This window comes from Triplophysa dalaica, unplaced genomic scaffold (assembly GCF_015846415.1).
Source record: "Triplophysa dalaica isolate WHDGS20190420 unplaced genomic scaffold, ASM1584641v1 Contig17, whole genome shotgun sequence".
Classification (NCBI taxonomy): Eukaryota; Metazoa; Chordata; class Actinopteri; order Cypriniformes; family Nemacheilidae; genus Triplophysa; species Triplophysa dalaica.
The window spans coordinates 111,328-134,708 of record NW_026622651.1 but is presented as its reverse complement, the minus strand read 5'-3'; the positions used below and the strand labels follow the sequence as shown (position 1 = coordinate 134,708).

At 38.8% G+C, this 23,381-nt stretch overlaps 1 protein-coding gene across 1 annotated transcript; it reads left to right on the top strand.

Moving 5' to 3' along the window:
* Positions 1–2,188: 2,188 nt before the first annotated feature.
* Positions 2,189–3,687, top strand: LOC130417124 (uncharacterized; the record flags this gene model as incomplete). Its single annotated transcript, XM_056742426.1, is given in 2 exon segments — positions 2,189–2,594; positions 2,597–3,687. Coding segments are annotated over 2 exon segments (1,497 nt in total), but the record flags the coding sequence as incomplete, so codon positions are not given.
* Between the last annotated feature and the right edge of the window lie 19,694 nt (positions 3,688–23,381).

The window sequence follows — 23,381 nt, the reverse complement described above, 5'->3', positions numbered from 1 at the left end:
CCAAAATGTAAAAATACCAGATGTAAGGGTGTGCACTGATGACAGACACTATGACAACCTCAGATAGTGGAAATCCAATTTATATAGTAGTGCAAACAAAGAACCTCCACAGGTACAGCGTAAACTTAAGAACAAACATCTAGCTAGACCTGACAGCACTGAATTGGTGAGTGCTGAATATAAAGGGTGTGGATCATCGAGTGCAGGTGTGAATGTCTATGAGGGACTGGTGGACTCGTCAGGGAGCGTGGGAAAAGAATATCCTGGTGTAATATGGGGAAAACAGGACCAGGGGTGATAATCAAAGTATATTTAATTTAGTATATATTATTATTTTAAATACTGTTATCAGGACTGGGAGGCTTGAATTTCAATTTACCAGAACAAATTGTAATAATAGAAAAACGTGGAGATCAAGTTCAAATTTGTTAGCGTGCATGTGTGTTGTTAAATGCGAGTTGTTTATATTTATGGATAATCTAAACAAACTCAGCAATCTCCCAGTGAGTGGTAAGTAACCAAAACTCCACTATAGATTTGTGTATGGTAAGTGAAAGTGTAGATAAAACCCCTTGGAAGAGGCCAGACTCAACCGTCAGAGCCGTTTCTCCTCTGCCATATTAAAACAGCACTGATACAACTAGAGAGAATGATTACAGTAACTTGTGAGATTAAACGGAAATAGTTTGGTAGGCTGGTAAGTGAAGAGGAAAGATCTACTGAGGATTAATAAAAGAGATATTTAGGTCTGTCCTTTATTATTCTGGTTCTGGATGACTGTAGGTTGTGGCTGTTGTTGTCATTAAGTGGACTTCCCATCATCACGATCGTCAGGCTGGACTGTAAATAGCATCCGGAGAAAACTAACTATATTGCAGCCTTAACTGCTCATGACTATTCCAAAGTTTAGGTTCCAAGTATGAAATGGATCGACTACCCTTAGATGATTTTGATAATCTGGGAACTATTAACAGACCAGAGTTTTTCGACCGCAGTGTTCGCAATAGATTGTAAATCTGACAATATTTCACAGAGCTACCGAGGAGCTAGACAATTCAATGCTTTTTGAGTTATTAGCAGGAGTTTTAAGTCTTTTCGGAACTTAATAGGCAGCCAGTGCAATGAAATTGAATGTGTATTTACAGCACATCTTTAAACAATTAAAAATTTGCACAACTACATTTTTCTTTATGTTAACCATTCATTTTAGGAGAACACAATTCCTTTAATATAAGTGAGTGTTTGGGGCCAGTCATTTTGGTTTGATGAACATATAAACATAGATTATTTCTCTGTATTATGCTGCTGCCCCATAAAAGTGATAGTTAAGCCAAAAATGACAATTCGGTCATCATTTACTCACCTTTGAGTTATACCAAAGTGTATAAATGTTTTTAAACTGATGAACACATCATGAAAGATATTTGAAAGAATGCAGTTTAGTAGTTTGTGATCTGACTCTGTAGACACACGTTTAAACATGTTTTCTGCATCAGCCTCACACTGCACACAATACATGCAACACAACTTGTTACTATTGCTGTTTTATACCTTAGAAGAGGGAGTGTGTTTTCTTCAGGCTATTTCCTTCTGCTTTATCATTAATGGCATTAAATAAGCCTCTTACACCCAAGCATATTACATCTTTATGCAGTGAGGGCAATGATAGATAAGCGCATGGCTGAAGGAGAGGAGACGGAATAGAGTGGTTTTAACTCCGCCGTTAGAAAGAGATTTAAAACTAATTTTACAGTTTAAAACTCTCCATATAAGAGTTTGGTCCCTTCCATTCAGTTCTGGTGTTACTGGTTCTTGTGCGCACTTCAGCAGTCTTGGGCCAACCCCAAATCCTCTTATTGGTTGAGACGCGGAGTGATGCCATTCGCAAGCCAGTACCAATCAACATCCCACCACTTCTGTGACCTATGGTTTGTCTTTACGTTTCAGAGCCAGTGAGCAAGGCACTTTCGAAATAAAATACTTAAAAAAACTGCGTGAATGCACGACAAAATAATTGACGGCGTTAATTTATTATGCATTAAGGTGATGACATATTCTGGTGCCCAGCCCTATTTTAAACATATTAGATCTATGGATAAATTCATGGAACTTAATTGATCTTTCTAATAGAGCAATTTGACAATAAAATAATGAAAATGTCGGTTTTGTGTGTGTGTTTCTTCGGCAGGTTGTTTCTGAAGACAGTGAAACTGATCACATGATGCCCCAGAATGAATATGAAGAAGATTTAAATAAGTTAAAAAATAGTCAAGCCGTCTTTAATGACTATGAAAACACAGGATATGATCGTGGGCATCTGTACCCCAACAGTTACAGATGCAGACCCGAACGTAGTGTGACCTATACACTGACCAATGTTGCACCTATGGATGCTTGCTTCAACCGCATTCAGTGGAAGATCTGGGAGGGTTATTTGAAAAGCTTTTTAGATGCATTTTTTAATGATATTGATGATGCTGAAGTATACATTATCACAGGTACTGTGCCTGGTAATGACAAAATACCACAAAGTGAAAAAAGGGTCACAGTTCCATCTCATATCTGGACAGCTGTCTGTTATAACCACAAAGATAACGTAACAAAGTTTTTTCCTTTGGCTTTCTAGGAATTAACAAGCCTGAATTTAACATAAAGTTAATGAGTGTTTCAGAAATGAATAAGAAGCTTGATGAACTATATGAACAATCAACTCCATCAGTTCAGATTTTTCATGATAATTGTTTTAGTGACAAGCCAGCATCCGACAATGCTATTCAAGAATTCCTTAAAAGAATTAAATTACCAGAGGACCAAAGACTTCAAATGTCTGAAGATGCTCAGAACAACTTGTTTGCACTCCAAAACATCATCAGTAGTGACAATAACAGTCCTTCGACATCAATGCCTCAAATTACTCAACTGACAGCAACACTTACCTATGAGAGCTTGAGCTCTTATTTCAAATCAACTGAAAGGAACAAAAGAAAGATTAAGACTGCTTGTGTTATATCTGATGACAAAAAAAGTCGCAGGTCTGATAAATGTCATGATCTCTGGAAAAGGCAGGTGTCTGAGGGGTCGGAATCTGTTGAATGTCAGCTGGTCCCGGAGAAATCTTTTGATAAGAAGACCGCAGCTGACGGCTCACCATGCATCAGCTATACAGATAATAGTTACAGATGTACATGCTCCACAGAAGGAGGACAAAACAAGCCTTGCTGCTCTACACCCTGCCTGTATCAGGATAGTCTTAATGACTACCTGTGTTACTCAGGTGGGACACAGATACAGTGTTCACCTCAGTACTCTCTAATCGCCACTGCAGGACAGAGATGTCGAGTTGATCATCCCTGTGCCACATATGGACAAGACTACTACTGGTGTTACACAGAAGACAAGTCCCAGGCATACTGCAGCCCTCCGCTCTGGGGAAGTAGGGGTAGAGATGGAAAGTATTGCCGCAGGAACCACGCCTGTGCAAAGTACAATAAACGCTACCAATGGTGCTACACAGATCATGATAACAGCTGGAACTATTGTTGTACTTCTGACACCTACTTCTCCACTATCAGTGAAAAAACCTGCAAGCCTGATTCCCCATGTGGTTACCATTACAAAAATTACCTGTGGTGCGAAACCACTGATGGCAGTTGGGATTATTGTTGCAAAGAGTTTTTAAAACAATGAGGTTTGGGAAGATCTCAATTGATTGATGCATTATAACTATCAAAGTAATTTACATGTTTAATCGTTTTAATAATTACTAACCTACAATTATTTTTACACCAAGACAGCAAAAGGACTTTTCTTTTTGTATTTGTAAACAAAATACTTGGCACAATGTTAAAGTGGCACTAAAGTTACTACTTGTGAATTCAACATAGTAGAGCTGCAAAAAAAATCAATTAATACATGAAAATTATCTGTAGACATAACTTTTGTTTCCGCACCGGAATCCATTTTTGATTACACTTGGACCTGATTCACAATCCCTTGGATTCAATGTATACCCTGTGTTTGTTCTCACTCATTGTCAGTTCTAGTTGTCTGTTGTTATGTAGCTCTGTTTCTTGTACTGACCCTATTAACATGTGGATATTTATTGGCCTGTGGATACTAGCCTGTCTTTTGTGCACCCAAATAAATCTCCAGTTCACGTCAGTTCTTGTGTGGCATCGTTCATCTGCCCTGAGTTGGTGACAGTTATAAAGTGATTCAACTGAAACTGTTTATTAACACACTGAGTATGAGTAATGAGTAATCATTTCAAAACTATAATAAAACATTTTTGTATTTCTATGTTATTACTTGTGTATGAGGAGTTCAATAAAAGAGTTAACTTGTAGATTTCAAATTACGACCAAACATAATTCTATATAATCAAGTAGTTTTGTTTTTCTACAAAAATAGCTGTTTGCTGAATAAAATATTAATGTTGAATACCTGCTAAGTTTTCTTTTATTAATCAATATAACTAATTGTTAGATTTAATTCCTGCATAAATTAATATTCTGGCTATATGTGGAGGAGAAGATTTCCTTTAAGGTTAACATTCTTTGTCTGACCTGCTATACCTTATTTGGTCGTTGTGTGAACCCCTGGACATTAGAAACATTCCAGATACCTTCTGATACCATATATTAAGTCTTGTTGTTCCTAAAATAAATGAGTTCAAATGCCTGATGCCTCTCAGTGTCTTGTCTTTGTGCTCCCAGATCTGCTGAAGCTTTCTCTCACAACATCCAACTGACTTCTGATTTGATTTTAAGTGTAATCCAAAGCACAGAAAGAAATTTAGTGTTAATAAGTTTAAGAAAGTTTTACAATTGCGGGCTCATCCTATGTTACCTGACAACTCTGTGCTTTGAAGACCGTACTAGACTGAAAAATGTTCTACAGGTTCTGACAGTAAATAACATGTAAGAGTTTTTTTATATAACCTTACTGTTATATACTGTTGAAGGCAGTCTCCGCACAAATGTGTTGGGATTCTGCATTTGCATGTGACACTTTGTGACGTCAAACCAGGGGCCAGGTTGCGTCCAAGTTTTCGCAAGGCACACGACACGTGTATTTTGAGATATTGATTTTAGCACATAAACATGATAGGTCCCGACTACAAAATAAAAATAAAAAATAAAGGGTTGGATTTTGCGGGTGAAGTTTGTCTATTACTTTATTTTCAAACATTTGCTTTGTTGATTCATAGAGTATGGGACAAGAAATATCTAAACCACTACCAGGTGAAAAGACGGTTGATATTTAGAAATTATAAGGGTCACAACCATTGTAATAAGGTTCAATAAACGGAAGGAAGGAGCCAGGAATCAGCAAATACATTTAAATAAAGTTTTTAATAAAATAAACAAACAAATGCATGGATGTAAAATGCCGTCAGCCACCTCATGGCTGCATGAACTGAGACGGGAGCGCCAGGGACGAGAAAGGGGAGAGAGGAAAGAAGTAATAAGGTCCGATTCCCCGACACACTGTCGCTCGGACCTCAGCCCAACCAAGAGACTCTTCCTCGTGGTGCTATGTGGTTGTCCTGGACGTCCGTTGGACGGCCAGATCCGCCTCCTGGCAGTTGGCAATGGCTCCTCCGTGTGAGGGCAGTGGCAGCGACTCAGTCCGCCCTTTCCTGCTCCTTACCATTATGGGTGTTGGCAGCAGGATTCAGGCTCACGGCCAGACTCAACCACTCCCTCTTGGACGGCCGCCACCCCACCTCGGCCCAGGAGCACGGCAGCGAGCTCTCTGTCCTAGCCAAGTCCCTCATCGATGTTAATGAAATCCATGGTTAATCTTACCCAGAAAGATGGAGTTTTTAAAACTTTTCAACTCCCACTGAGTGAGGAGGAGCATCACAGAGCCATGGAGGTCCTCCTTCCATCATCCACATCCAAATCTGGTGAGGAGCACAGCTTGTTCATGGACGGAGGTTATGTAACCCTTACAGGGAAGAAACATAATGCGAGTAGCTTTAAGTTTAACATAATGCAAGTTACTTTTTATATGAGTGCAGTTTTTAACGATGTCATTATTTTTAATGATGCTGATATGTGACCTTGCCCATAAAAACAGGCTATGGTTTTTAGCTCCAGAGATCCAGAGATTTGTTATCCCGTATATCTCTTAAGTCCACAACTCTGGTAAACTTACTGACGTTCGGACACGGAAGTCTGAACCGACCCAGCGGACCTCCACGGAGCCCGTGGCCGAGAGGGTGCACCAAACCCGGACAAAATCAGCCTGCCGTAGCTGATTTTACTGGAGCTCCAGAGATTTTTTTCTCCCGTATAATCCCAAAATTCTGCTCCTACTAGAGGACCTAGGAGGAGGGAGCAAACTAGATTTGCTAGTTTTAGGGTTGTTCTCCTCCTCCATCCTGACATGGAAACATTTCACCCACAGAAAGGTATATTAGGGCTCTGCTTTTAATGCTTACATTATATAACATGAACCGTGTCGCTTTAATTTTTTGATGAAATTTGTGTTAAAGATTATATGCTTTTAAAAAGATCAAGGTGCCTGTGTCCTTGTCCGAGGAGGAGTTTTTTTCCGCTCTCAGAAATGAGTTTCCAAGAGTGGGCAGAATCTAATTTGAACTGGCAAGGGTAGATGGTCAGAGAAAAATTGAAAAAATTAAAGTTTCTCTACTGTCACCATCTGTTAATAAAGCCAGCTGAGTGCTCAAGCGATCTGCTTTGTATATCCTCCCTAAAGTACTAAATAGGGCCCAGGCTCTGATGGACCCTCTTTTATTTCTGTTGTTTCTTCTTCAGAATATCTAGCATTTTTGAGAACCTAACCATGTTCAAAAACTACAAATTTGTCAGATTTTGTTTTTAGAAGTAATTGTGTAGGTGGCACTATTATGCCATTGTGAAACATTTTAAACAAACAATCACTAGCACCTCATGTCGTGTGGTACGAAATTTGTAGATGCAATGACCATCTCAGTACCCACAAAAATATGTTGTGAAACCCTAAACCCAACAGAAAGTAGACTTTAACTTTCTCTTCAATTTTTTTGCGGATTTAACCTTTCCAAACTCAAAACATAATCATTGCTATTCTTGATTGTAGTTTAAGGGTATTTGTGAAAAATGTGTTAGTTTGTTGATTGTTGAAGGGTTGTGGCAAAAAGACATACAAATTTGATTTAAGTTGTTAGCTCTTTCTCATTTCCTAACAGCTGTTTTGTTAAAATCATTATTTAGTAGAGTAGGCGGGGCGAGACCGTGGTTCGAGTCCGGTGAGTAATTGTGAATTAGCGCCAGCTGTGCGCACACCGGGCTCGAATCTCGTAGGAGATAGGGAGCATATAAAAGGAATGAGCGACCGGACCGTCGAAGAGAGAGGACCGGGCCCGAACATGTGTTATGTTTGTATTTGTATTTATATTATGTTTTGTTCGCCGGCAGTCGTCCGTGAGGGGCCGCCGGCTGTTAAATTACTTTATTAAATGTTTAAAATGTCTTCCGGTTCCCGACTCCTTCCTTCCCTTTTTATGGAGATGTTCTACATTGGTGCCGAAACCCGGGTGGAAGGAGAGACATGCTGTCGGAGAGTCCTCGCCGCCGAGGGGCCTCGCGGTCCCGGAGAGTTCAGGCAGCGCGGACGAAGTGCGTCCGCCAGTGGCTGCCCGACGCGGTGGCTCTGGGTAAATGGAAGTGCACAGTGCGGCAACCGTCAAAGCTACGGTGGATCGGCGACCTTTGCTGCCGCGCCCCTGGGTCGAGGTGGGGTGGCTTTCGTCCAAGCGGGAGCGGGGGAGTTGCCGCCATCCGCCAGAGTCCGGAGCCTGCGTCCGTCCCCGGAGGGGGAGGAGCAGGGGGCGGAAATGCCGAGTGCGGCCACCGCCTGCCAGAGGCCGGAGCCTGCGAATCTCGTAGGAGATAGAGAGCATATAAAAGGAACGAGCGACCGGACCGTCGAAGTGTGACGTTTGTTGTATGTTTTGTTTGGGTTTTTCCTCCCGTTGTTAATCTCATTATTAGTTCATTAGTTTCCACTTGTGTTTCATCATTGTTAATTAGTCCCACACCTGATTCTGTTTTTCCCTGAGTGTCTTCCTTTTGTATTTAAGCCCTGTGTCTCCCTCTGTTCTTTGTCGGTTATTATTTATGTCAATGGATTATCAAGCTGGTTTTGTCTTCCCTGTTCTCTTGCTCCCGTGTTTGTTTTGGACTCATCTTCATTAAACCTTATTGGATTATACCTTTTGCATCTCCATTCATCCTCCTCCGTGTCAGCCCTGACACGAAGAGAGAGGACCGGGTATTTGTATTTATGTTTTGTTCGCCGGCGGTCGTCCGTGAGGGGCCGCCGGCTGTTATATTACTTTATTAAATGTTTAGATGTTTGCCGGTTCCCGCCTCCTTCCTTCCTTTTAATTAATCTTTCTACACATTACCAAACATAATTTACTTTCTGAAATTCCAAAATAATAAATTGTTGACATTACTGTGATATGGTTAAGGATGTCTTACCGGTCAGAGATCAGTCTTCTGACACGGAGACCGTGGAAATGGAGGATGATGACGATGTAAGTTTTGTTTTTAGGAGTTTAATTTTCAAGCACTTCCATAAAATCCCCATGAAACGTAATTTGCGGTTTGTCTTTTCTGTATCCTGATATTGTAATATATCCGACTGAAAACCCTTTTGAAATGAGAAAAACTGTGATTGCATCAATTACAATTCCTGATACATCCCATACATACCTATTGGACAGTCAGTTTAATTTAATGCAAATTAATGAAAAGAAATACTGATGTCCACGGATGTCATTTATACTGCAAAAATATACAAATATAGCAACACTGTTTAAAATATGTTAATTGTTATTATTCATTTACTTGTAACTTTAAGTTTTGAATTGATTTGCAATATTAAGTGGTAAAGAGAATCAGTTGTTGACATTGCAGTGATATCTTTTTGATTGTCATACAGGTCACAGATCAGAAGGACACACTAACATTTATGTGTTTTTTTGGTGTACAGTGTTTTTACACAGTTTACTGTTAAATAAACTCATTATCTTTACATAAATTACTGTATGTAGTAGCAAGTAGCTGTCACGGTCCTGTCCTTCCTGTCATGAGTATTCGGGCCTTAGGAACAGAGCTGTGACAATATCATGTCTTGTGTGTGTGTTTCGTGTGGAGACGCGTGGCGGTTCGTTTTGACATTTTTTCCCCGTGTCTTCCGTGTAGCTCCGCCCCCTCGTCTCTCTCTGTCAGCGTCCCATTAGTGTTTTATCTTCCTCACCCGTCTATGCCTCTTCCTGCTAGTTGCACTCATTGTTAAGTCTTGTCACCTGCCCGTCCCGATCTCTTTGTCATCTCTCCTCATTAGTTTCCCCTTATTTAATGTCCCTTATTCCCTTACTGTTGGTCATTGTCTATTGTCTGTTTTCCTTTGTTGCTACTGGCTATTTCGTATCTGGATTACCTTGTTCCTGTTTCCCTTCGTGTTAGGATCTATTATTTGGATTGCCCTAAACCTTGTTTTGTTTTGTCCCCCCTGTGGGAAGTTTTCTGTTTGTAAGTCTTTAGTTTCTTGTTTGCCCCATTGTGGGTTTATTTTTTCATGCTTAATAAATATTATTTAACCCTTCACTACTGCCCACGTTTTGGTTCTGTCTGACAAACCGTGACAGTAGCTCCTCTAGGGCCATATTTTCCTTTTTTTTTTCAAAACTCACCGCTCTGAAAAGCAGTGTGTGCTCTGATTGGCCAGCTACCCAGTGCTTTGTGATTTGTTGCACACCACAAGCGTGTGACAGAAATTTTACACATCTAACCATGAGCGCAATCTTCTAGGACGAGGCCGATTGTCAGTTCATCTCTGAGCAGTTGTAAAAACTGTACACTAATAACAACAGTGACAGGTTAAATAATGAAACGAGCGGATCAAAACCACATATGCAAGCACAGAAAAACCAGACAGCGCGTGAAAGCACAGAGCGCACAACTCTCATGTTGGAACGATCGTCAGTTAGCCTTGCATCGGTTTTGCCTTCAAACCTAGTTAGGACGATGAAACCAAGGATCAACCAGAAGGACGCTATACAGGGTTATGTTTTTATTTTGTCTTTTGCATTTCTGTGACATGCCGGCTCCAGCACCACGCTGCAATTACTGAAGCTCTGCCGCCCTTTTTGCATATACATTTGGGTGGCGTCACGCAAATATTACTACGAACTGACAAAGAAATGTGAGGGATTGATCGAGGCTTTTTTGGCAGATCTGGATCAGACTCTTCTTTAATTTAGAATAAATCATTTTGTGCAAAAATCTGACTTTTGAAGAGGTCTTATACATACACAAACAGTTATATAACACACTAAATCAAGAAGAAATCAGGAAATCCTGTAAGATGACCCCTTCTACATTAACATGTACTCATGTATTTTTTTGTGACTTTCAATATAAATGAGTTGATAATATTAAGGAATGTTCTTATATTTCCTTTTATTGCTTTTAGGAATATGAGGAATACAATGAAACTTAACAAGCTGACCAAGAACGAATAAACAGTTTTGATTTTAAGAGTGTCATTTTCTTTCATCTTAGAATTTTTATGGTACAGATCTTTACTGGCGTTGGTCTTCGTTCTGTTGATTTAGGATTTACAAGAGTGGCGTAAACTCTAGAGAAGGGCTAGACAAGACGAGGAATACAATGAAAGTCTTCTAGCTGACCAAGAACGAGTAAAAATAATCTGTATATGTGAGCAAGCATAAAAATCTGGGAAAATCTGTCTTCCACAGGAACGTGCACTGCAAAGAGAAGCAGACATCTGTAACAGATGGGGAGAGGCAAATTGTCACTTATTTTTTCAGCAACCAAATCATAGACGGATTTTTTTTTGTGCTCTTGGCAGGCTTTGGAAAGACGTCGTTTTAATTCAAGCAGACTGGTTGAGCCGCAGGATGGTGTCCCTTTACATATTAAATTTCCAGATGTCCATGTTTTAAGTAGAAGGTTTCACCTCATGCAGCCAATTCAGGTAAAATTAAATTTAGTTCAAATCTATGGACATTCTGGTGCTACATAATTGCTAATGTAGGTGCAGGAATTATTTCACACATTCTAGAGGTTTCTAATACTGCTAATTAATCAAACACACCTGATTTATGTCTTAAGTTCATTAGTACATGTTCCAAGACTTGAAATGTCAGACAGAGAGAGATGCTAAATCTGCATTGTTGGGGGGCTCCAGGAACGTCTTTGTAAACCCCTATTGTACAATATAAAATGTCACATTATGTTTTCAGATGTTTAGGCAATATACTACTTACAGTTGTGTTCAAAATTATTGCTGTAAATGGTTTTAGGGAATTTAGTGTACATTTGTAATTGTATTCAGAATGAAATCCTACAAGGACTTCTTAAAGAACCATATGCAACTAAAATGACATCAATTAGTTTTGTAATACAGTAGTAAATGTTTCTTTTGTGAATTCTTCATTGACATAATTATTCAACCCCTTAAAGACTACCACTCTGAAGAACAGAGGTTCAATGAAGGGTTTTTCAATCAGGTATTGAAAACACCTGTGGATATCAGGGAGCAGCAATAAAGCCTAATAAGCACCAATTAGGCAGCTTTAAAATGACTGTGATACTCAGCTCCTAGACATTTACTGGTGTGGTTACAAACATGGTGAGGTCAAGAGAATGGTCCAGGAAGACAAGAGAACAGGTGATTACTCTTCACAGGAAGGGCAATGGCTATAAGAAGATTGCAAAGATGTTAAACATACCAAGAGACACCATAGGAAGCATCATTCGCAAATTCAAGGCAAAGGGCACTGTTGAAACGCTACCTGGTCGTGGCAGAAAGAAGATGCTGACTTCGACTGCTGTGCGCTACCTGAAGCGTAGAGTGGAGAAAAGTCCCTGTGTGACTGCTGAGGAACTGAGAAAAGATTTGTCAGATGTAGGTACTGAAGTTTCTGCTCAGACAATACGGCGCACCCTGCGTAATGAAGGCCTCCATGCCAGAACTCCCAGGCGCTCCCATGCTGTCCCCAAAGAATAAGAAGAGTCGACTGCAGTATGCCAAAAGTCATGTGGACAAACCACAGAAGTTTTGGGATAGTGTTCTGTGGACTGATGAAACAAAATTAGAACTGTTTGGGCCCATGGATCAACGCTATGTTTGGAGGAGGAAGAACAAGGCCTATGAAGAAAAGAACACCTTGCCTACTGTGAAGCATGGCGGGGGTCAATCATGCTTTTGGGCTGTTTTGCTTCTGCAGGTACAGGGAAGCTTCAGCGTGTGCAAGGTACCATGAATTCTCTTCAGTACCAGGAGATATTGGATGACAATGTGATGCAGTCCGTCACAAACCTGAGGCTTGGAAGACGTTGGACCTTTCAACAGGACAATGATCCCAAGCATACCTCCAAGTCCACTAGAGCATGGTTGCAGATTAAAGGCTGGAACATTTTGAAGTTGCCATCGCAGTCACCAGACTTAAATCCGATTGAGAACCTCTGGTGGGACTTAAAGAAAGCAGTTGCAGTGCGCAAGCCTAAGAATGTGACTGAACTGGAGGCTTTTGCCCATGATGAATGGGCGAAGATACCCGTAGATCGCTGCAAGACACTTGTGTCAAGCTATGCTTCACATTTAAAAGCTGTTATAACTGTAAAAGGATGTTGTACTAAGTACTAAGATTGAATGTCACTTGGGGGTTGAATAAAACTGATAATGATGTGAGCTCAGAAAAGACATTTGTGGTTATTTCATTATAAATGTTATGTTATATTTGTCTGACCTACACGTGCCTCTTTGATTTAATTGTAAGCAGGATGACTGAATGATCATAATCAATGTCAAACCGACCAAAACAATCAATTTCAGTGGGGGTTGAATAATTTTGAACACAACTGTAAGGCCTTTTTGTTATAACATATTTAAGTTTAATTTATAGAATGAATATGGGTTGAAGATGACATGCCCACTAATTGGAGGATATCCACATCAGATTGGAGAAGGGTTTAGGAATAATAAATTTAGGGGGCTTTGTGAAGCGATCAAAGTAAATAGACAATTGACTGATCTGATTCTAGGTGTGGAAAACCAGTTTTTAGATAAAATGCTCCAACCAGTTTTTAGATAAAATCACAAAAAAACATCCCACAGAGCAAAACATTTGATATACATTACTACCAACTCGATAAGCATGTGGGACCTATGTGCAGGTACCTTTGCAGGCAGAGCATTGGCCTTGATAGTAAATTCAGGAGGTGTGAGCTTTGTAGTAGGGGTCTTTATGCCTGGAACAGTGGCAGGTGAAGCACAGACTATGGGTACTGGTAAACCAGTCTTGCAAAACGCTGTGAGAAGCATGTTGCCTAATTATACAGAAGTCAAATATATGTTTCAGATTTAAAGCAGACAACAAATCAAAGCATTGGTTTCCAATCCTGGTCCCGCAGTATCCCAGTATCCCAAAACTGCACATTTGACATATCTCACTTATAAACACCTTTTTCAACCTATCGGCTCATAAGTAAAGACTCCAGTACCTCCAATTGTCAGATTAGACTGACATCAAAAACGTGCAGTGTTGGGGGTTCTCCAGGACCAGGATTAGGAAACACTGTTCTACTGAATCAAAAGGAAAAACAACTGTAATGATTGCATCAATATGTTAGAAATAATACCTGGTAACCTTTGAAGAATTCTCTTTTTTATTGGTGGCTGGAGAGCAGAAGTGGGGTCAGAAGAGATTTCAACAGGAGTAAGGATCAAAGTAACAACATCTCCTTCAGGCACACTTTTGAGATCAGTCCTCTCTGAAGTTATGGTGGAATCTTTGCAAGTGAGGTCACTGAGATTATCCATCCTACAAGTGGATAAAAAACAGCCGAGAGAACTATCAAATTGCAATGGAAAGTCAAAATATCAAACTATTGTTAGACAATTTTACAATGAACACCTATCCACCCAATAAAGCAGACACAAATCTGGCACTACATGATATTACAAACATATATTACCAGCTAGCATCCATGTGCAATTTGAAAAGATCTTCAAAAAGTAAACCAAAAAACAGCAAAGAAAAGTGGTTTGACAACGAGTGGAAAACTATTAGAACAACAGTACGAAATCTTTCCAATAAAAAACAAAGAGACCCTGACAATCAAGAACTGCGCCAACAATATCAAGAAGCTCTGAAACTATACAAACAAACTCTCAGAACAAAGAAGGAACAACATACAGAACAGCTGTTTAGTGAAATGGAGGAGTAAAAAACAGTAACTTTTGGAATAAATGGAACAGTCTCTATAGTCCACAACAACAAGAACTGGCCTTTCAAAATGGGAACATATGGAAGACACACTTTGAAGCATTGTTCAAAACAACAGAAATGAATTCTGCCCGAAATGAAATAAAAAGCAAATTGGAAATTATAATAAATAAGATTAAAGATAATCAAAATCCCCTAAATTTCCCAATCATAGTAAATGATCTCACAGATAGATTGCATGAATTAAAACCAAACAAAGCAGGTGGCATTGAGGGAATATTAAATGAAATGATTAAATACACCAATGAAAAATTCAAGATGTGACAATTGACTGAGCTGATTCTAGGTGTGGCATTTGCAATTGGAAGCCAGTGCTGTGAATTCACATCATGCAGTTAAAACAAAGTGGACAAATGGTATCCAACACAGGCAATAGATCACATGTGAGAGTAAGTTTCATGACAGTCTTGCCTTTAATCTTGTAGCGCAGGGTTCCTCAAATCTTACCCTGGACGGCCGGAGCACTGCAAAGTTTGGCTACAACCCTGATCAAACTTGCATACCTGTGATTTTCTAGTGATACTGAACAACTTGATCAGCTTGCTCAGGTGTGTTTGATCAGGGCTGGTGCTAAACTCTGCAGTTCTCCGGCCCTCCAGGGTAAGATTTAAGGAACCCTGTTGTAGCGCATCCAGGTTGAAGACTTTGGAGACTCAAGAGTCTTTGTGACTAGCTCATTGGCCTTCATAACACATTGATGACAAAGTTGTTAATATTATGTACAAGTCTTATGTTCTGAATCAGAGTTTGTGGTCTGTTGTATGCATGAGCAAGTACCTTCAGACAAGATTCACATTCAGATTCATTTTAGGGATGCGCCGATACCATTTTTTAAAGACAGTACCAATATTTTTTCTGATGCTCGCCGAGGGGGGTGAGGTGGCAATTTTCAAAGCACAACACAGTGAGACTAATGAAAATAGAATAGCTTCTTAATTAAAAACAACTCCACATGCAAAAACACAAACACATTATGAAAAAAATAATTTTATGTGCTTGTCACAAACTTTCAAAGCACAAATTTCAGTCAGACGAAGTATCAGTCAAAGGTATCTGTGTATTTTTTCAAATACGAGTACAGGGTACATGTGCGTAATATCGGCCCCGATACTGATCCTGGTTTTCGATCTATCCCTAATTAATTTATAATGGATATACCCTAATATAGAAAATGCCTTTATTACCCTTACTCTGATATAACAAGAACAGGTAAATAGATACGTGACAACTGCTCCAACCAGTTTTTAGATAAAATCACAAAAAAACATCCCACAGAGCAAAACATTTGATATACATTACTACCAACTCGATAAGCATGTGGGACCTATGTGCAGGTACCTTTGCAGGCAGAGCATTGGCCTTGATAGTAAATTCAGGAGGTGTGAGCTTTGTAGTAGGGGTCTTTATGCCTGGAACAGTGGCAGGTGAAGCACAGACTATGGGTACTGGTAAACCAGTCTTGCAAAACGCTGTGAGAAGCATGTTGCCTAATTATACAGAAGTCAAATATATCTTTCAGATTTAAAGCAGACAACAAATCAAAGCATTGGTTTCCAATCCTGGTCCCGCAGTATCCCAGTATCCCAAAACTGCACATTTGACATATCTCACTTATAAACACCTTTTTCAACCTATCGGCTCATAAGTAAAGACTCCAGTACCTCCAATTGTCAGATTAGACTGACATCAAAAACGTGCAGTGTTGGGGGTTCTCCAGGACCAGGATTAGGAAACACTGTTCTACTGAATCAAAAGGAAAAACAACTGTAATGATTGCATCAATATGTTAGAAATAATACCTGGTAACCTTTGAAGAATTCTCTTTTTTATTGGTGGCTGGAGAGCAGAAGTGGGGTCAGAAGAGATTTCAACAGGAGTAAGGATCAAAGTAACAACATCTCCTTCAGGCACACTTTTGAGATCAGTCCTCTCTGAAGTTATGGTGGAATCTTTGCAAGTGAGGTCACTGAGATTATCCCCATCCTACAAGTGGATAAAAAACAGCCGAGAGAACTATCAAATTGCAATGGAAAGTCAAAATATCAAACTATTGTTAGACAATTTTACAATGAACACCTATCCACCCAATAAAGCAGACACAAATCTGGCACTACATGATATTACAAACATATATTACCAGCTAGCATCCATGTGCAATTTGAAAAGATCTTCAAAAAGTAAACCAAAAAACAGCAAAGAAAAGTGGTTTGACAACGAGTGGAAAACTATTAGAACAACAGTACGAAATCTTTCCAATAAAAAACACAGAGACCCTGACAATCAAGAACTGCGCCAACAATATCAAGAAGCTCTGAAACTATACAAACAAACTCTCAGAACAAAGAAGGAACAACATACAGAACAGCTGTTTAGTGAAATGGAGGAGTAAAAAACAGTAACTTTTGGAATAAATGGAACAGTCTCTATAGTCCACAACAACAAGAACTGGCCTTTCAAAATGGGAACATATGGAAGACACACTTTGAAGCATTGTTCAAAACAACAGAAATGAATTCTGCCCGAAATGAAATAAAAAGCAAATTGGAAATTATAATAAATAAGATTAAAGATAATCAAAATCCCCTAAATTTCCCAATCATAGTAAATGATCTCACAGATAGATTGCATGAATTAAAACCAAACAAAGCAGGTGGCATTGAGGGAATATTAAATGAAATGATTAAATACACCAATGAAAAATTCAAGATGGCAATAACCAAATTCTTTAACATAGTTTTGAGTGTAGGATATTCTCTGGACGCCTGGAATCAGGGCTTAATTACACCCATCTTTAAACAAGGAGACAAATTTGAGCCAAACAATTACAGAGGCATATGTGTCAACAGAAACCTATGGAAAATATTCTGTTCGATCATTAATAAAAGACTGCAAAACTTTCTCCAAGATCACAAAATCCTGGAGAAAAATCTAATTGGATTTCTGCCCAAACACAGAACATCAGACCACATTATTACCCTCCACACTATCATCGACAAACATGTCCACAAAAACAAAAGTAAAGTTAGGTATTCGCTTGCTTTGTTGATTTTGAGAAGGCTTTGACTCCATCTGGCATGAAGGTCTTTTCCTGAAACTATTAGAAAATGGGATTGGAGGGAAAACATTTGATTTATCAGCAGCATGTATAAGAACAACACATGTGCAGTGAAAATAGGAAACAAACGAACAGAATTTTACTCACAGTGTCGAGGGCGTCAGACAAGGTTGCCCCATTGAGCCCCACTTTATTTAACATTTATATAAATGAATTAGCCAAAGCATTGAATAATTCCACCCCTCCAGGCCCGATCCTGACTGAATCAGATATCAAATGCCTCCTCTTCAAAGATGATGTAGTCATTCTGTCAGAAACAAAAGAGGGACTTCAACAGCTTCTTGACATCATAGATACAATCAGTCAAACGTGGGCTCTTAAAATTAACCTCACAAAAACAATGATTTTTCAAAAGAGATCCAGGTGTAGGGAAAATCATTTTATATTCAGAGCAGGAAACCAAATTCTCCAACTCACGAAAGAATACACTTACCTGGGACTAAAAATAAATTCAACAGGAAATTTTAATCCGGCTGTAAATGATTTGAAAACCAAAGCATTGAGAGTCTTCTACATGATTAAAAATAATATTCAATATGAAATTCCAATTCAGACATGGTTAAAACTCCTAAAAGCAATAATTGAAACCATTGCATTATATGGCAGTAAGATATGGGAACCACTTAAAACTCAAGACTTCTCTAAATGGGAAAAAGAAGAAACTGAAACTGTACATACCCTCATCTGCAAGAGCATACTTAAAGTAAACAGATCGACACCAAACAACTCATGTAGAGCTGAATAAGAACAATACCCCTTACTGTTGAATGTACAAAAAAGAACTGAAATCATATAAGCACTTGAAAAACAGCGATACTTCGACTTCACCCAAACTAGCACCACACAATCTGGCCCAACCAAGTGATAAAAATACAAAAACAAAACTATATTGCCATTGGAAAGATGCAACAAAAACACAAAAGAAGATGGAACTCTATCTAAACTTGAAAACTGACTATAAACCAGCAGAAAACTTGAGCTGTGTGAAAAATCCTAAAGTGAGAAAGACAATAAGTAAATACAGATTGAGTGATCACTCTCTAGCTGTAGAATGAGGACAGAACAGAGACTGTGTTTATTGTGTTCTCAGAGAGCTGTAGAAACAGAAGAACACTCCTCCTCTACTGTGATCACTATTAGAATATACTTCACTCAATTTCAACAAATAACACCCAACTTTATGGCACTCCCAAATAAAAAAAAATGAAGCACATCTTGCGAGAAAACTCCAGATTGATCACAACAGCAGGAAACTATATTTCAGCTTACCATAAACATAGAGGATCAGCCAGTGGACAAAAGTAAAACGTGGTATTTATTTTGTATGTAACTGTAAACTTTTTTTGTTTTTGTTTGTTTATATATTTTTCAGTATCTGTATCTACAAGGCTTTTGAAGTAATGTTTAATTTTTAGTTTAAATTTAGCCATTGATTTATGCATTTTGTTTTGTATATGTATTCTTTATCTGTTGTTTTGTTCTTTTCTAATGAAATGACCAATGCTTTGGCAATACTGTACAAGTCTTGCCAATAAAGCTCATTTGAATTTGAGAGAGAGTCAGAGAGGGCGACACAGAGAGAGAGGGAGAGAGAGAGAGAGAGAGAATGCAGCTTTGGGCTGTAGCTCAACACCAGAGGAGCACCTCCTTCCGACCCCTGAACCGGCCCATCCACCCCTACATCCCCAGACACAACTCTCCGACCTCGGTGAGAAAAGACATCAGCTGGACAATCTCTTCACATCGTCCACCCTCCGGACCACACCCACCTATGGCTCCCCATACTCCTGTTCACCTGCAGCCACTAAACTCACATCCACCTGCCTTAAATCAAGCCCCTGAAAGAAAGAAGAAACCAAAGACCACCACACAACAAGAGAGACCCTTACAACCGAGACCACAGAGCTATGCTGAAGCCTAAGCCTGGCCCTTGGCTCCACCCACCACCTCCACACCAGCCAATGAACTGAGCCAGATCAAAGAGATGCTTCATACACTGTGTAACCAGCTCTTAAAGAGATAAGAACAGAAACACAGAACACTGCTATTATGCCAAAAAAATATACAAAATTTTGTGAATAATTGACCATGTACATTTTTACATGTTATTTTCTCACTGTCCTACCAAATAGGTTTATCTTTTGGAATCCTAATGCATTCATTTCTTATAAGTTGTTGGAATATTCAGGGTCTTCATTCTTCAACATTTGGTTCTAAAAGAATCATTATTGTCACTGAAACATGGTGTCGAGATAATGTACTGACCTACTGTCCCTCAGGCTACTATGAAATAATTTGTGCCCTCAGTTAAACTAAGTGCAGTCCATCGCGGACGAGATTCAGGAGGAATATTAGTGTGGTACAAAGAGAATCTGAGTAAACACATCTCTGTTATGACGGTTGGAAAATATCATTGCTGCTTAAAACTGACCAATCAAATAGGCATTTCAGCCACTGACACGTATCCCTGTACCATGATGAAGAATATCTAAACAACATTCACACAGACATCAGCCGTTTCCAGGCCCAGGGACATGTGCTGATGTGAGGAGATTTTAATGCAAGAACAGGATCTGAACCTGATAACATTGATCCAAATGGCAATAAACATGTCTTTGGTCAAAACCCCTTGAATCTCACAAAACATCCTCCACCAAGAAACAACCTTGACCAAAACAGGTAGAGAATTATTACAGCTGTGTCGAGCCTCAGGTCTGTACATACTGAATTTTTCACTTTTTGTTAAATTGCAGTCATTGGCTAAGTTCATTTTTTTCCTAATTTATGTACGCACAGCACCCCATATTGACACAAAAACACAGAATTGTTGATATTTTTGCAGATTTTTAAAAAAGGAAAAACTAAAATATCACATGGTCCTAAGGCAGAGAAAAATTTAAGGGGGTCTGAATACTTTCCGTACTCAATGTATGTTAAAACACTGACTAATCCCACACTGAACACACCGCAGACCTGTCAAATGCATCACATCCAGCAGACATACAGATGAGCTCCAGACAGCACCAATACATTTATTCAATTCTGAAGAACTGAAATAACTCAACAACACATTTATTGATAAACATTTGAAACAACTAAAGATGACATCCAATTGGCTACAAATGAAATCAATCACATATTTCAAACAGCAGCATGTAAAACTGACTTGTAACAGAAAAAATATTCAAAGAAAACAGCAAAAGATGAAAAGTGGTTTGACTCAGAATGCAAAACATTAAGAAAACAACTCTTATAAAAAAAATATCAAACCTGAAACATTAAGAGCTGAACAACACAAAACCACAAACTGAATACGGCTTTAAACTAAAAGAATATAAAGAAACAATAAGAAGGAAAAAGCAACACTATCTGATCAATAGTTTTGATGAAATAGAAAAGTCAATAAACCAGAATCAGTTCTGGACATGTGCAGTAATCTGAGCACAACAAAACCACAAGATTTACCAAACCAAGACGGAGAACGTCACCATTTGGCCACCAGGGGTCACCTGCGGGTCATGTTCACCTTTGATTTGTTTATTGTTTGCACCTGTGCCTTGTTTGTTTGAGCGTGTTTATACACCCTGTTTTGCCCTTAGTCCCTCGCTCTAAGTTTGTATGTTGTTGCCCGTTCTTGATTATGGTTAGCTCAGTTTTCCCTCTTATTATTCTCGAGATTACCTTTTGTGGATTATTTTTGATATTGATTTTTGCTTGATGGATTATGTTTTTGTTTGACCATTAAATCCTTTTTGCAAGCATCGTTGTGTCTGCCTCACCTTTTAGGTTCCAACACTTTCCAGTGGCTCAGTCAGGAATGTTAATTATTTTAGATGCATTTGTGTTGGCAGTATTTTAGGGAAATTATTTTGCAGTATTTTAAATAACCGAATTATACAAATTTTAAGTGAACACAATGTCCTGAGCCTATGCCAGATTGGCTTCTTTCCATAACATAGAACAACTGTCTATACCCTTATCACCCTCATTTACAAACATGTTAAACAGACCAAAAATGGGAAAATATTTTCATGCTTTGTCGACTTTAAAAAAAGCATCTTATTCTCGGCACGACAGATTATATAAAGTTTATTAGACACATTTTTCTCCTATCTGGAAAAACTATATTTCACACCTCCAATAAATATCTCTGCTGTAACATCTTCATCAAACTTTCAAGCATCTCAAACAAATGTTTTTATTCTTCCTTTACCCCACAAAACCAACAATCCCCATTCACTGCTGTACTCAGATGTGAAACATTTCCGTCTGTTGCTATTGTCTCATGAATAATCCTCCACTGCAGATCAGCAGTATGCTTCTCTATGGGAGGTTTATATAGGGCTCTCAACCTGTCTCTTGTGAGGAAGTCTGGGTTCAACAAATCAGGCCACCTTGAAGTTTTTGTCCTTTTAATGAGTGTTAATTTATGACTTTTATAATAATTTGATACATTGCTTTTTTAGAAAGAGTTAAATTGGGGTGTCTTAAAAGATAAAACTGTATCTACCACTTCTATTTCTTCTTCCTTTATAGCTGGAGAAATTGTTATATGGGGAAAGTCCATACTCCTCATATCCTGGATATTATCATGTCTCTTCGATAAACACTTGGTAATGCTTCTTGAATTTCCTCTTTTAGTTTTAAGACAAGACGTAAAGATCTCCAGGCAGTCACTTTAAGTTGTTTCACTGGTTTCCAGCCGTCCTCATTTATTAATGACCAGTGTTGGGCAGTAACGCGTTACTGTAACGCAGTTACTTTTGACAGTAACTAGTATTCTAACACATTACTATTTAAATAAAATAACTCCGTTACCATTACAATATGGTGCGTTTGTCCGTTACTTTTTATTTATTAATTCATTTTGGCTGAAGTGTAGCCTACAGCCTTACCTGTTTACAGCGGCGACGCATTGTGGGAAGAAGACGACGCACGTGGGCATGTTTGCGTTTATTCAAGTATGTGCGGCGGTCATGGCGAGTCAAGACGAGAGCAAGATGAGTTTCTCAAAGTGGAAATATGGTCATTATTTCACTTTAGTTGAGCATAAAGACAAAAACATTCCTAAAAACGTCCTATCTACTGCGATAAACAGCAACTCCAATCTGTCGAAGCACCTCCGGAAACTACATGCCTCGACGAAGCTAGAAGCAAACCCGGTGTCGGTAGACACACTCGAAGTGAGTCAAGCTCCTCCAGCCAAACAACAGCGACTAGATTTTAACCGGACTGTTAGCCAGGGACATATCAACAAAGCTATTGCACGGTATGTTGTTGAAAACATGCAGCCTGTCTCTACTGTGGAGTCACCGGCTTTCAGGCAGCTCGTCAGCATGATAACATGTTTAGAGGGCACACTAATTTTATTTTAAATGCATTATGTTGTATTGCTAGGAAAAATGCTGTTTTTTTGTTTGTTTTTATACAACTGCAGATTTTGCACTTTGAATACACACAGCTTACTTTACATAAGTTGGTGACACGCAACTCTTAATTTGTGGTTAGGTTGAAAATTGCATAATTGCATAATAGCATTTTTTGGTGCTGAGTTTCTCCAAATTTATTCTGAATCATAATTCAGATTGCTTTCATTTAATTATTTCAAAATGATTTGTTATGTTGACTATTGTTGATAGTTTTCATACTCAAGCTGTGAAAGGAACATTTAAAGGGCTGAACAAAACATATTTTATGATGCAGAAGCCACTTTAGTTTTTTTATTTTTGATTCTGAATATATTATTCAGCCTGTTTTGTGTTATTTATCACAGAAATCCTTGTGATATTTTCAGTTTGTGCTGGTCTGACTTAAAATGGTCGGAAATAAAATAGTGTTCAAAAATTACTGTGTTCAAGTCAGTTTTGTGTTTGTATAGACAATAACGCATAAAAGAGCATTAATGGGAACAATCTTTAAAAAAATAACAAA